The following is a 15,183-nucleotide window of genomic DNA, read 5'->3' on the forward strand; positions in this document are numbered from 1 at the left end:
AAGCCCCTGAGAGACAAGCTGAGAAATTGTAGACCAGGCTGGCCTCGAACTCACAGAGATCCGCCTGCCTCTGCCTCCCGAGTGCTGGGATTAAAGGCGTGCGCCACCAACGCCCGGCTCTAATTTTATATCTTTAACTAAGGATAGATTAATGTTGAATTATTTTTAATTGTGATCTTACTGTCTTGAAGTTAGGGGTAGAGCCAGATGGAATGTTTCAAAAGGCCTAAAGCGAGGAGACCAGCGGTGGCTACAGCTGGCTGTGCTCCCGGCAGCTGGGAGACAGTACAGGAGAGGGGACTCTGGGCTTCCAAGTTGGGGGTGTAAGAGGGCTGATTTAATTTATGTCTTCTGCAGTGTCCTTGAGACTCATTTTTCCATTTCCAAAATTGGATCAACCTTCTTTATCAAATTTAAAATGATACTGACTGGCCTAGGGAAAACCCATTATACTTTGGGCATATTTTAAAGGTGGGTTTACCAGGATGAGTTATTTCTATCTGTTTGTCTGCATTGCTTCTGCGAATGGCCTCTCTTCCCAGGTTTGAAGCATGCAAGAGGTTGCAGAGCTGCTTCTACAATTTGGGCTTTGTGTTCCTTGGTGCCAACGTTCTGGCATGCTTTGACCGTATCAGCAATAGTATGGATGGCAAGCTGTCTTAGTTACCATTCCTGTGATGAAACACCATGACCAAAAGCAACTTTGGGAAGAAAATGTTTATTGGACTTACACTTCTACATCACTATTCATCACTAAAGGAAGCCAGGATAGGAACTCAAACAGGGCAGAATCCCAAAGGCAGGAGCCGATGCAAGAGGCCATGGAGGGGTGCTGCTTACTGGCTTGCTCCCCCATGGCTTGCTCAGCCTACTTTCTTATAGAATCTGGGACCACCAGCCCAGAGATGGCCCCACCCACAATGGCTGGGCCCTCCTCATCCATCACTAATAAAGGCTCAGGCTTGCTTACAACCCAGTCTTACGGAGGCATTTTCTCAGTTGAGAATCCCACCTCTCTGCTCTGATGACTTCAGCTTGTATCCAATTGACATAAATCTAGCCAGCACAAACACTGACTGCAAGGACCATGGGATGAAGTTTTGCAGTCCAAATTTGCATTTTCATAAACTAATGAAAGAGATAAGATGTAAAGAGCTGGGGCTGGAAAGATGGCTCAACGGTTAAGAGCATTGCCTGCTCTTCCAAAGGTCCTGAGTTCAATTCCCAGCAACCACATGGTGGCTCACAACCATCTGTAATGAGGTCTGGTGCCCTCTTCTGGCCTGCAGGCATACACGCAGAAAGAATATTGTATACATAATAAATAATCAATAAAAAGATGTCAAAAGCTGCTCCATAGCTTGTGTAGACAATTAAGCTTATGAACGTAGGACTGTGTAGATCTTTGTCTGACAGAGGAAGAAGACTGTGGAAGAGTGTTATGGTCAGGGAGCTTATTCCAAGCCCTTGCCGTGGTTCTACTGATCTGTTTATTAACCAGAGTGTTGGTGAGTTGTGGAGCTACAGTTTCAGAGTTTTCTTGTCTGATGAGTTGATTCTAAATATTTAGAGAGGGCTGCTCCCTTTGATTATGAACAGCGATAGGCCGGCATCTGTTCATCCATGCATCCATCCCTTGAACTGTAAACAATATCAAACAGTGCTCAGAATTATTTTCATAAGGGCTTGCCAGTCGAAAGGTATCATTTCACACATATTTGCTATAAAATCAATTATTCCTTGGTAAAATAGCCTTGGCTCCATTCTCTAGAATGCACTTTTTAAATTTATTTTGTCTTTTATTTATTTTTGTTTTGTTTTGTGTTTGAGACAGGGTTTCACTGTGTAGCACTGACTGTCCTAGAATCCACTCTGTAGACCAGGCTGGTCTCGAACTCAGAAAGCTGCCTGCCTCTGACTCCTGAGTGCTGGCATTAAAGACGTGTGCCACCATTGCCCGGCTCTATAATGCTCTTTTTTTTAAAAAAAAAAAATCTTTAAGCAGGAAAACAAGAACTCTTCTTGGCTGGGAATTGTTTTCTCTAAAGATAGGGCATGCAGTTAAAAATTCTCTTTGAGAAGTCTCTTCCAGGCATTTTTGGAAGGCACTTTGTGTATGTAGATTACTAATTGGCAGAAAATTAGGCCGACGGGGGTGCATGAGTTTTAGTAGGTGGTGGTTTTCCCAGAAGAGTTCCCCTTTTCTTCTATTGCTAAGATTCTATAGTTCACCTAATATGGTTCCAAAGAACTAAGTGTTTCCATTGAACCTGTCCTATGCCACAGCGTAATCGGATACCAATTCCATCCCCCTCCCCAAATTTCTAAGTCAAGCATCCCATGATCGGGATACCAAGAGCAATACTTCTGAATAATGTTTAAGAGGTTGTTTTACAGGTGTCTTAGTTATGATCTTTATAAACAGAGTTGTTCATTGCTGTGCGTGAACTCTAAATTAAGGAGACAGAGTCCTGAAAGCAAAAGTCAAAGCCAGGAAAAAGCCGGCTGGCTAGAAGGAGCCTGAATTACTAACACTCACCGGCATAGCCCTGTGCTTGTTGCCCGCCTACCAGCTCCAGTGACCAGCTGGGGGTGCTGCCTTTGCCTTTTCCTCCAGGCTTTCTCCCGCAAGGCTCCACATGGGGCTCTGCCATGTGAAAGAAGACAGGCTAACTCTTGGTGAGCTTTACCCAAGTGTGGGCATCATATTCTGAGAAGGGTTTGGGTCTCTCCTGTCACAGTCTAATAGTCTAGTCCGAAAGACTAACCTCATTTAAGAGAGTCTCAAAAGGAGATGCTGAACAAAGGCCATCCTCTCCATATTGAGCAGCATAACAAATCCAGTAATGAAAAAAAAGGGAGGAATCTTTGTCTTCATCTTTTATGGGGGTCTCCTAGGGAGAAAATTGTCTTCCTGGCCCTACTGACTCAGAACAACACATAAAGTCATAATCAGATATAATGAAACTATACCCACATGTTGGAGGGGAGGTGCTGTTGCTTTCAATGCCTCGTTGCTTCTAACAAATGGTCTTAGACCTGGTTCTCACATCTTCCACACACACACATTGTTCTAAGTCAGAGGTGTGAAAGATTCCCAAAGGAGAAACAGGGAACACGGTCTATTGGGATGTCTAAGGCACAGCAATACTGATTGCAGTCTTAGAAGGTAACTTCTGAACAGGTTGAGCTCACAGCCTGCTAACAAAATGGATGCAAAGCTATAAATAATCTCAGCAAACGTGGTTAATTTGTTACAGGTTGGGTGAAAGTTTGATTTGTAAAGGGAAACTAAACAGCATTTCTCAAAAATGCCACTTCCGTGATAGGTTGGCTACCGTGTCACCAGGAACAGTCCCTGAAGTGAGCATGTCCTCCTTGGCTTTTGAGTTTTCAGAACCAAGATGTTTCTAGCAAGAAGGCTGCTGAAAGGAGCAACAAAGGCCATGTGGTCTGAGCTGTGGCACAGAGGGGAACACCATCTGGTGACCAATGCCTCCTCCTCCCCTTCCACCTGGCTATGACTCTACAATAGATGGATGATGCATGTTCTGTGCCTCCCCTGCCAGTGAGTATCTCCAGGCAGCCCAGCATCAGGAATTCTTCTGGCAAGAAAATGGCAAGGAACAATCACTGCAAATACAGGGCAGGGGATTGAAAGCAGGGCAAAGGGGACAGGAAAATTAATCTAGGCATGGGAAATGCTGCCTTGGGCCAGGGCAGGTTGGAGCTAGTGACAAAGGGACAGTGTGGAAAAAAACAAAAACAAAAACGATGCTACACCCCGCCCCCAACCTCACTACATTGCTCCTTTAAAACCCCTTGGAGTCTGGGAACACCCTTAAATTATGCTCCAGCACACACCCTGCCTTTCCTTCTGGCTTCCCAAGCAGCAGGCCTATTTCCTCCAGACTGTAGCCTAGTTGGAGCCACCTGGTCCCCTCCCAGGCTCAGCAAGGCTGCCCTCTGCCCTGGCTTGCTCCTCATCTAATTGGTATGCAGGTGAAGGCTTGACTACTGTATCTGATCCCAGAGTTTTCAAAGTAATAATTAATAGGCAACGTGGGCCTCAGCCAAGCTCGTACACTGAGACAGGGGCTAACGCCTGCAGAGTGTAGTTTGTAGCAGAATTCCCTCTTGGAGCTTACCGAGCAACTCATTTCTTAATGCACCCTATAGGTGGGACCAGTCCGCATGGAATCTTGCTTTGAGAGTTAAGTCCCTACCCACCATGCCACCTCTGTCTGGAAATAGTTCATTGGTTTTAGGGGGGCATCATTGGCAGTAGGCCTTCACTCTCCTCCCTTTCCCCCCAGCTGTGGCTCCCTAGCTCTCAGATGGGCTATTCCAGTCCAGGCTTCCCCACAGACAAGACCTTCAGCTTCCTCTTGGGGAGTTGTACAGCGCTTCTGTCTGTGGAAGGATCCATCGGGGTTGCTATCTTCACCCTGGATTCACCCCTTTTCAGAAGAGACCTCGGGTGGCACCAAGAGTGCGTGATGCTGCCGTGTGGTGACTAACGCCCTCATTACACTGCCGTCACAGAGGTGGGGCAGGCTGGCAGCTCAGCAGGTCAGAGGAGAGGAAAAGAGGCCACAGGGCACTAGGTTGTGATGGGTGGGGAGAACGTTTGAAGGTGAAACGTATTTGGAAAGTGGGCAGAGGCCTAGGTGGGGACAGGAAAGTAGAAAGGTGGAGACAGTGGTGGCTGAGGAGAGCAGGTGCCAGGGTTTCAAAGAGCAGAGCCATTCTAGGGAAGGGTGTTGCCTGGGAACCCCAGAGCAACTGAAATCACCCAGAGTTAAAGGACACACTCATCATCCCTGGGATCACTGGGATCACTGAATCACTGGGATCACGTTGGAGGCTAGGATCTCACCAGCTGGGAGACTGTGGACCTCTCTAATCCACCAAGTATGCCACATGGAAAACTCAAGTACATTTCTAGAAAACAAATGTGCTGCTTTAAGAAAGGATCCCCTAGCCTCCTTGAAACCCTTTTCGTTTTGTAAGCTCGATTCTTCCCACCACTTCCCATTCTCTCCTCGATGAGAACAGACTGAGGTGGTGCAGGTTGCGGAAGGACAAGTCCTGACGTCAAATCCTAGCTCTGCCAAATTCTGGCTGGGAGACCTCAGGCAAGTCCCTTAACCTCTATGAACCCGCTGCTGCCTGGAAAAAATGCTAGTGGGGTGCTTCCCTTGCTGAAGCGTTTGGAGGAGTGAGTGAGAGACTGCGTGTGAGCCTCAGGTTTGTTTTTAGCACCAGCTCAGATCACTCCCCTTCCCAGTTCCCCACCCCCAGACAGGCCTTTTCCTGGAGCCTTTGGGGGTGGAAGAAGCTGCAGCAGCAGCCACGCCTGAGGTGGAGGCCTGGTGCTCTTGACACAATTTCCTCTTTGAACCCCAGGGAGAAGATTGAACAGAGGCGAAACACCACTGTTAGGGAGATAGATTTCCAAATAAGCTCTCATTTCCAAAGGCATCCCTATTTCAGAAGCCCCTGGGCAATTCCAAGTCTTACTTGGAGAGTCCGAACCAAAGACCTGCTATCTCCCAGCCCCATTTCTGCTTCTCTGAGATCACCAGCCACCGGTCAAAGACTCAACGGCAGCCTCTTCTTCACTTTTGAACCCTTGCCATCAGACCCAATGGTGTCTATTAGCAATGTTATAGTTTTGTTGGTGGTTTTTGTTTGTTTGTTTTTGACAGGGAATTTTCATGAGTCCAAGCTGGTCTCCAACTCACTCCATAGTGGAGCCTTTTGCTTCCACCTCCCAAGGGCTGAGATTACACACAAGCATCCCCATGCCTGGCTGATAAATACTTCTTCACATTATTGGGAAAGTGGCCACAATGCGCCCCCCCACCAAACATCCACCTTGACTCTGTTGTTAATATGCCCACAGCACCACTAAGATGCCCCTGTAGTCACTATTTCCTGCCAGAGATGTGCTCAGGTCCAGGACGGTGCAGGGTGAGAGAGGGCACTTGGCCTCCTCACTGGTGGATCACAGTAGATCTCTGAAAAGCAACTCTAAAGAATATTGAGTGCGGCCCCTAGCAAGCTTCCTTAGTCCTTCCTGGGAAGGGAGAACTAGGGGGAAGGGAGATGCTAGGAAGAACCAGGCGTGCTCACGTGACACTACGGTGGTTCTGTACTGCTGTGTGTTCACAGAGGCAGGGAGGGTGGTGGGGGAGGGCTGGGAGAGGGGCGAGGGTTCAGCTTTCCACTTCCCCTTGACCCAGAATCTTCTGACCATAAGAAGAAGAAGGAGGAGTAGGAGGGGGAGGAGGAGGAGGAGGAGGAGGAAACCCAGAACAACCCCTCCCAAACCTCCCACCGATAAGGCACAGCAGCTATAGAATTGCACAAAAATACAAAAGCTTAATCTCCAGATTCAGGTGGCAAAACTCTAGGAATTTTGTAGAGCTCCCCACACACACCAAAAAAAAAAAAAAAAAAAAAAAAGGAAGGAAGAAAAAAAGCGGCTTCTCCAAGCACCCCTTTCTCCAGCTGACTGGGCTAGAGGAATGAGAACTTGGCACTCTCATACACCCTAGGAAGATCAAACCAGGTGTTTACTTCCATAAGTGGTATCATTTCTGTCCAATAGAGCCATCAGAAAAGCTCTCTCAGCTTAGGAAATAGGCCAGAGGATGGATGCCTGCAGGTCCAGCCTCCCAGCAACTTGGCACTGGGGCTCCCAGCTCCCTATGGGGCTCCCAGCTGCCTATGCAGACGGGGGGGGGGGGGCGGGGGAGAGGGGAGAAGGGGAGTGCTGTGAGTGAGGGTTGTCTCTGAGGCTGCAAGAATTCAGTTCAGGGGCTGGAAGTGCGGCTCAGTGGCAGAGTGCTGCCTCAAATATGTAAAAACCCTGGGTTTGCTTTCTACTCCAAAGCTTGCGCGCACACACACACACACACACACACACAGAGCTGGTTTAAGAGAGGCAGGGATGTTCAAAGGAATGGAAATAGGACAGATGTTCGAGGTGGCTGATGGGTGTCAGGCTGGCTGACTACTCCCTTTTGGTAGGAGGACTTCAACCAAGAGACTGTTGCCAGCAGTAGCACCAGAAAGGTGGCTCTAGGCCAGCTGGCTCTCCCTACCCCTGCCCCCTATGCTGGTGGCCTTTCCCCCTCTTCCCTCTCCTCTAGCTCCCTCCCACTGGGCAGGCAGCAGCAAACCATGTAAGCGCCTTGCTTGGATCATTCATCACCCCTCAGGGAGTCAGCTCCCTAGCTCAGTATTCTGGCCCCCACCAACCTGCCATCTTCATCAGGAGGTCTCCAGTCCCGGTTTCTGCAGTTTCAGTCTCGGGAGGGGACAACCGGCTCCGTTTACACAGATTAATCTCGATCTCAATGGGTAGGTAGATGAGGCCTAAGGGTTTAGCCCAGACACCTCAGGTCACCACCCAGCCAGAGTGTGGCAAATGCTGGGGTGGAAGAAAAGGGCAGGAAAACCCAGCAGCATTTGCCCCTCCCCTCCAGGAGCCCCTAGATTTAGAGCCGCAGCAGATGAGGCTGCCTCCCAGCCTCCATTGGCCCCATTAACCAAAACAGCTTCATTATGCCAATTTCCAGCTTTCAATGTGCGGCTGATAGCTGTCAGCAGAAATAAGAATTAATCTGGAATTACCCACATTCCCTGAGCTGCCTGGCTCCGAGGATGCGATAAAGCTTTGACAGAAAAACAGAAGCTCCCCCCCCCCCTCCACCACCACCCCCTACCTGGCACAGGGTTCTCTTCTGGCCAAGGTTGCAGGGGAGGTGCAAGGATGGAGGCCTCCACAGCTGGGCATGTGAGCTTCTCCTCTCTCAAACACGCAGCTCATATACATACCAATGCATACACACCCAAACACACGAGCACACACACAAACAGCCCCGATTCTTCCCTCCCACCACCCATTCCCCGCTCCCCATGGCCATCTGCACACACCTATCTCTCCGTCCCCTTTGTTTTTACTCTGGACTGTGATTAACTTTTTATTTTGGAAAATTACTTTATTTTATATAGATATATATAGATATGTATGTATGTATATATAAAAAGATTCCATTTTCATTTGTAAAATCTCATTTTTTTTCTCTTTTTCTCTTTTTTTTCCCCCTACAGAAAACGATGACGATGTTAAAGGAGAAAATAAGTTACATGACAGTTTCCAAAATGGTTCTCGCTTTCCAGTGAAGATGGGCCACCGTTGGGTTGTAATGCACTCACGGTCCCTGCTTGTGCTTTACAAGAAGAGGGAATATAACTAGACTGGTTATTTTAGGTTAAAATAGCCAAGAGACAGACGCCTTCGCCTCAAAAATATTCTGAGACACATAAAAGTAGAAGGAAACCAGTCTCTTCAGTCACAAAATGTCGTACATCCGGCATATACTAGATTCAATTAATTTAATAAAATAGAATATACATAGAGATTCTGCACAAACGTATTGCTTTCTCCCAACAGCTCCTGGTGTCGGGAGCCTCGGCCACACTGGGCTTCTCCCTTTCTTTCTTCTCGGAGGCGGTGGTGCCAGGGCTGTGCTCTCTTCAGACTCCCTGGAAGTCCTGCTTGTGATCCCCCAGCCACTAAAGAAGGCAGGCGAAGCGCCTCGCTGTGCGTGTGGGACTTTTCAGAAAGACTGCCCAGGAGGCGGAGCTAGGATCTGCACCCAGTAGAGAAAGGTGAGAGGGAGAGTGGGCGGGACTCAGGGGTCCAGGTCTGTTGGGTCAGAGGACAAACCAGAGAGACTCAGCGCATCTTTCTTTGGGGAGGGTGAGGCCGCCGAGCTGTCAAGGGGGCCAGAGGCCGAGGGATCCTTTGAGTCACTGGATGGAGCCCTCCTCCTGAGGCAGACACCAGGACTGCAAGGGGGCCGAGAGCCCTGGCTCTCCGGGGGGTCTATAGAGATACTGGGTGGGCTGAGTTTTTTCTTAGGCCGGCTCCCAGGTCCCCCAAGAGGTTGGCCCCCTAGGCTTGAGGGGCTTGGACATAGGCGGGGTTGGGAGCCGCTGTCCAGGCAGCTGACCGCAATGGAGTGTCTCCTTTGTTCGTCTAGCCAGGACCCAGGCCTGCGCCGGCAGCTCTGAGCCTCTACACTGTAGCACTTCTTCAGGTCCCGTGGGGACAGGGGTTCCTCCTGGCTGCTGGGCAGGAGGTCTCCTGAAATCCAGCTCAGCTCTGTGTCCAGCTCTAAACTGCTTCTGGTCTCTGGAGGGTCCTTGGCCCAGCCGGGTTCCAGGCCTGGGCAAGCAGCTGGCCGGCGGATGTGCTTGGAGACCTTGCTCTGGCTGCTGGATCGCTGCTGCACCTGGATGCTCGACCCGCCCCAGAAGGATGAGGATCGGGTCAGAGGGCAGGAGGGCCCACTCACCTCTGACAGCAGGTCTTCCCGGCTCCCCAAGCCCTGCACATCCAGGGAATCAGTCCTTATTGCTGCCTGTAGGGAGTGGGTGCAGGACTCAGCCCAGGGATTTCTTCCCAACACGGATTGTCTTCTATCCTTTCTGTCAGACTGGGTGTTCCAGAACCCCAGGAAGCTGCAGGACTACTCTATTAACTTCTCTTACTGAGAGAAGGGGGCTATGAGCCCTCTGTGATCTGTGGTTCATGCTTCCCCCACTTCAACCACCAACCCTTTCTTTAGTTCTCTGTGCTCTGCTTCCCCAAATCCTGTAGGAGGAACTCTGCAGTCTTTGGACCCCCCCAGGGGGGGGGCAGAAAGAATTCTGTTCCTAAACTGGCCCTTTTGTGCCTCTAGCCTTTAGGGAGACCAAGGAAACAATCCCCTTGGTCTTGAATTCCCTTCCCAACAAGTGTCCCTCACTCTTCTGAGCACGGGTTTTGAGTGCCTGGTAATCCACTTCAAACAAAATTAACCCTTCTCTTCTGGATTCCCTGCTACAACCCACATAAGCACCCTGCAGCTATAGCCTGCCGCTGCAGTGTTCTGATGGCATGCATGCCGCCACTCTCAGGCTGAGCCCAGAGAGCAGGGACTGTGTCTCAGTGCCCAGTAGCTGGAGGCTGCCCAGTGAGTGGGTGCAAAATGAGGGGACCGTGCCTGTTCCCCAAGAGCATGGGGCTGAGCAGAGATTCATATAACTGTGCTCAGACACCACAACACAAGGCACACAAGCCTCCCTAGGGTACATTAGCCACAGAAGGTGGACTCCAGGGTTGGCCAAAAGTAAAGATACTTAAACCTTGCCTTGTGTCCCTGAATTTAGCCCAAAGTGTGAAGAAATGGGGGAAACTCTGAGCCTGGGATTGGGAGCCTTGGTGCCTGGGTACCACCTTCACTGGATGTCTGTTGCCCTGGAAACAACCGCTCCCCTGGACCCTAGGCCTCCTCGGTAAAACAAGGTATGCGCATGGGGTAGGAGGCAAACCCCAGCCACTTCCACTTTATCGAGTATGCCGTGTCCCCAGTGCCTAGAGCTGGGGTGTTGTTGGTGCACAGTACACATTCGCTGGAAGAATGAAAGTGTCCATCTGCTCATTACCTACAGTACAGGAGTTCCGATCGAGAGCCTTACCCCAGGGCCCAGGGCCAGTCCTCCGTACTTGCTTACCTGGCGCCTGAGCGGCCTCTGAGCCAGAGGGGAACGGCCTGGTGGGGGTAATTTAGGGATGGCACCCCAGGTGGGGGCCCCATGAGGCTGGAGCAGATAGGATGCATCTTTGGGAAGCTGTAGAATGCAGCTGGTGTCTGCTGGTTGGGAGTGAACAGACAAGATGGAGCCTGTGGGGAAGGGGCATGGAGGGGTGAGTAGGGAGGAGTCTGTGAGGCCTCCCATCCGACCTTCCTCCCCATCAGGGCCACCACCCCTCACTGCCCTGGGATGAAAGCTACTTTCTCCAGTCTGGGTATTTCCCTTCAGCTCAGGGTTTCCTCAAAATAAGGACCACTTCTTTTGTTGGTCCTAGGTAAGGTTGGGTCTCCCTGTGTGAGCTAAGCTAGTTTACCCCAGCCTTGGTACCTGACTGGGCTTTGGGCAGCCCCCAGCCCCTGTGTCCTAGGGATCTCTCAGCAATGCTCCCATGGCGGCACATGTAGCTGTCATTGGGCAGAGAGTGCGTCCGGCTGACACCAGCCTTCCTCACTGTCAGCAGGTCTGGTCCCAGGGGGCCTGGCACCTCCTCCGGGTGGGGTACCATCTGCAAAAGGATCAGGGGTGAGGTGAAGAGCATACAGCTGGGTTTGATAAATGAGGAAAAGCTAGACAGCAGGAACTAAGCCCTCCTCCACCAGACCCACAGCCCTCTCCCCCCATCTACCCACACCCCCCTCCGCACCCTCCTAGGCCAAGGTGATAGGCACGAGCATGGGAGGAGATGGGGAGACATACAAGGAGTTTCTACATACAGGGAGGAAGGAGTGGAGAGCCCCCACCCTGAGAGCATGCCCGCAGGATCCCCTGTGAGCCTCTGGGCTGGGGATGGTGAAAGACTGGGAGGGATGAGAGAAGCGAGAGCAGCCCCCAGCATTGCTGGAAATCCTCTTAGAGAATCTGAAAGTTACCCCAGGGATCCACAGGGGGCAGGCCTGAGTCAGACTCATGCACAAGGGGCGTGCCCCATAAAGGGCACCTAATCTCCAGATCTTTAACCACACAACCACTCTGGAGAGTGGAGGTGGGTAGCAAGGCCTGGGTACTGGGGACTCAGTACTCCCTCAGTGCACAGACTTGAGGTGGGAGTGGGTTTGGGAAACCTGTTTCAAAGAAAGGCAGTGATCAGCCTTGGACCCCAGAACAGGAAACCAAGGCCTGACCCAAGAGCCTCTCTCCCGCTTGGAACCCTTTGCCCTGCAGCACTACTCATTCTCAGTTCTCAGGGCTCTTCCTCCCACAGGGGCTCAGCCAGCTCCAGCTCCAGTGGACAATGGCTGGGCTGAGTAGAGTCTGAGTCTTTCCCTCCCATTCTCAAGCCCAGGGCCCACTTCTTCCACCCAGCACAACCTCTAGAGACCCTCCCAGCCTTCGCTCAAGGTCCTGCCTCAGCTGGCCCAGCTCTCACAACAGAAAGCAAATGAGAAGAAGAGGAGGGGCTGCTCACTGTCAGAGGGACAGAGGGAAACTGAGGAAGGGAAGGGCAGAAAGGTCAAAGTATCAAGAAACCCCCAGTGCTTGTGGAGGACAGAACACAAGGACACACAGGGCCAGCGAGAGGAGACAGGAACAGTTTCCAGCGGGGACGGGCATGGCGGTAGCAGCAGAGACGGGACTCTCACCCAGGACAACATGAGTCTTGTGAGGGAGAAGCAAGAGAAGGGGGGCAGGGAGGGAGGGGGGGCTGGCTGGTACAGGGCTCCAAACACAGAAACTGGCTCCCAAGCCACTTCTGTTTTGGGGCTGTCGTTCCTGGAATAACCCTGTCACCACTGATGCCCCTGTAACCCTCTGAGCAGGGCCTTGTTTTTATCTTATCTAATTCAAGGAAGAATCCACACCAGCAAAGGCTGGGGCACTGTGTGCCCAAAGGTGAGTGCCTCTGGGTAGGACCTGGGCACAGAGTAGGAAGAGGATCTGGAACCCTGCAGCCAGCCTAGCCCAGGCCGGGGGAGCAGCAAGGGATGTGTGCATGTACATTGCTCTCCAGGGCATTAAGTAAGAGTGTGTGAGTGTCATCAGGCAAAGAGTCATCCGTCAGAGCTAGAGAGCAGGACGGTTCAGACACAATCTCTGACGTCAGAGACAGAGCCTCCATCTCAGCTAGAGGGATCTAGACGGGAGAGAGATGAGCAGGCATGAGAAACCAGGACGCGTACACGTGGCACACTCGCAGCCCCCACTTCCCCTCTCCATAAAGCAGGGAGGAAGGTATCCCATTTCGCTCTCCACCCCTAACCCAATAGACCCACAGCACCGCCCCCCTCCCACCTCAACCCCCTGCTTGGATCAGAGAGTCTGCAGCAGGCACCAAAGACACAGAGCAAACGCCGGCAAAGCAAAGAGACCAAGAGACACAGAAACACATTCTAAAGATACCCCAGGCTTCTTAGCAGCCCCCTCCCACACTACCACCACCCAGAGAGAGAATGGCAAAGAGGGCTTCCACTCTCATAAAGATGATACCAAACAAAAAAAAAAAAAAAGATGAAGAAAGGCCAGCAAAGCCCCGTCTCCTCTCTGCAGACAGAGCGGCATGGGGGTGGGGGTGGACGCACTGGGGACAATGCCGACAATCTGACGGCTGTTTTCTGCCTATTCTCTTCGCTTCCAAAAGCCTAGCAGGACTTGGCCTGCCCCCAGATTCCTGCTTCTCCCCTCATGGGCCCTCCTCCGCCTGCCTGCAACCTGCTCCCCCTCTCCCAATGTGGGCCTTGAGAAGTGATCTCTCCCAGCTAGCCTGAAGGGGGCGCACTTGGGCCACCACATCATCAGTCTGGCTCACCTAAGGACCGTCAACATCTGCAGGATATGGGGGCTGAGTGGTGTTCAGGTGAGTGGGCTGTTCTGACCATTGTCCTAGGCTACCCTCCTCCCTCCACCTTTCCTGGGGGCCTAGTTTAGAATGGGGGAGCCTGGGGAAGGGACCAACTGCATTCCTTTTCCCACTGACCATTCTAGGTCACTGATGGGTCTGAGACTGAATCCTAACAAGAAGCACGGGTCTTTATCATGTGAAAATCACTGTCTATTTTCTACCAGGCTACAGACTCCCTAGGAACCTGTGCGCCTACCCCTTCTCACAGCAGGGTTTGTGCCACCAGGCTCCAGCTAGAGTAGACACCCATCTCCTTAGCCCACTCTAGAGCTATCGTCCCTGACCTGGGGTACGGGGGTAGAGGTCTTGAAGGAATACCAGGCCAAGGGAGGAAAGCAGGGCTAGGGGGACCAAGACAACAACAGCTCAGGGTGAGCCGGGCCCGAGGAAGACACCCTAGGTGTGCAGGAAGGTGGGCTTTTGGTGAGAAACCCAAGCCTACTTCGTGTTTATATCCCAGAATTCACTTCCATTGCCTCAGGTCAGAAAACTGCCTACTCAGCCCTTACCATGTCCAGTGGGTTCTGTACTCACAAGGCCACCAGAGGAGGGGGATGGGTACTGGACACTACAGAAGAAACAGACCTGCTAAAGCAGGTCCCTCTTTGGGTGCCACAGCCACCTGCACTAACCTCAGAGGCTCTTCTCCCCTGGACCTGGCACAGCTTCCTTTACCCCTAAAGTCCACTGTCCCTTCTCTTCTCTCTTCCAGGTTCTTTCTTATGAAGCCCCTCTCCAAGCTTCTCCTCCATCCTTCCTTCCCCCTCAGAGTGTGATCTCAGCCTCTCCACCTTGCAGAGCCTGGACTGCATGCACTCCTCCTGCCTCCTTCCAGATGTAGCGCTCGACTGTGAGCCTACAGCTGCTCTTTCTCTAGCTACCCCGTGGGCAGGCAATATCCCCAAGCACGCCAGAAGCACAGCACAGCATGAGACAGCTCGGCACGGTCAGAGGAAGTGACACATGACAGGGCACAGTAACCTGTGGGTCGGAGCCGCCCGGGCTGGGGGCGGAAGGGAAGGCAGAGGGCTGGCCCCCTGGGCCTGCCAGCTCGTCCATTAGCTTCAGCTCCCCCTCCAGGGAGCCCTGGATCAGCAGAGAGATGGTGTCAAACATCTGTCTGTCCTGGGAGGACCAGCCCATAAAGGGAGCCGGAGAGCCAGAGGGGCAGGGATCAGAGGGGCAACAGTGAGAAGTGTCAGGGGCAGGGGATTAGAGAGGGACAGAAGGAGCGAGTGGAAGCGAAACCCACGTGACAGGCACACACACGAACGCATGCACACGCACACACATACACAACACACAGCAACAGAGAGGTGAGAAAGAAGAGCATAGGGGAGGAGGAAGGTGGAGGAGGAAGGAGAGGTGGGGGATGAGGATGATCAGGACCCACAGGGGAGGATAAAGAGAAGATGCAAGGATAGGGAGATGGAAGGGAGTCAGGAAGGTAAGAGAGTGGGGAGGGAAGAGGTTTGACAATCAGGTAAAGATAAAAAAGAAATAGGAAGGAAACAGAAAACTTAGCCTTGAGCTTCAAGCCTAGAATGGGAAGCCACACCAGGCTGGAGCAGCCACCACTTTGCTAGACGGTGGCCATATACAGTGAATATGGGTAACCATTCTAGGAAGGGGCAGGTGGCAGCTAGTCCCTCAGCCTCGCGGTAAGAAGGCTGGGAGGATGGAGGAGAAGC

The 15,183-nt window shown here is 51.9% G+C and overlaps 1 protein-coding gene across 20 annotated transcripts in view; it reads right to left on the reverse strand.

The window, feature by feature from the left end:
• Window positions 1-8,096: 8,096 nt before the first annotated feature.
• Cacna1g (calcium voltage-gated channel subunit alpha1 G) overlaps window positions 8,097-15,183 on the reverse strand; it is a 65,110-nt gene continuing 58,023 nt past the window's right edge. For 8 of the 20 annotated variants that reach the window (XM_005350575.2, XM_005350569.2, XM_005350572.2 and 5 more), the window contains 3 exons: window positions 10,984-11,161; window positions 10,576-10,745; window positions 8,097-9,440 (listed from right to left, as the gene is read on the reverse strand). In XM_005350575.2, coding sequence (XP_005350632.1) covers window positions 8,709-9,440; window positions 10,576-10,745; window positions 10,984-11,161 — 1,080 coding nt within the window. In that variant the 3' untranslated portion in view covers window positions 8,097-8,708. Of the gene's footprint in view, window positions 9,441-10,575; window positions 10,746-10,983; window positions 11,162-12,592; window positions 12,728-14,473; window positions 14,618-15,183 lie in introns of all 20 variants that reach the window. The other 12 variants (XM_013347533.2, XM_005350556.2, XM_026780459.1 and 9 more) reach the window with 2 other exon arrangements.

This window comes from Microtus ochrogaster, chromosome 7, assembly GCF_000317375.1.
Source record: "Microtus ochrogaster isolate Prairie Vole_2 chromosome 7, MicOch1.0, whole genome shotgun sequence".
NCBI lineage: Eukaryota > Metazoa > Chordata > Mammalia > Rodentia > Cricetidae > Microtus > Microtus ochrogaster.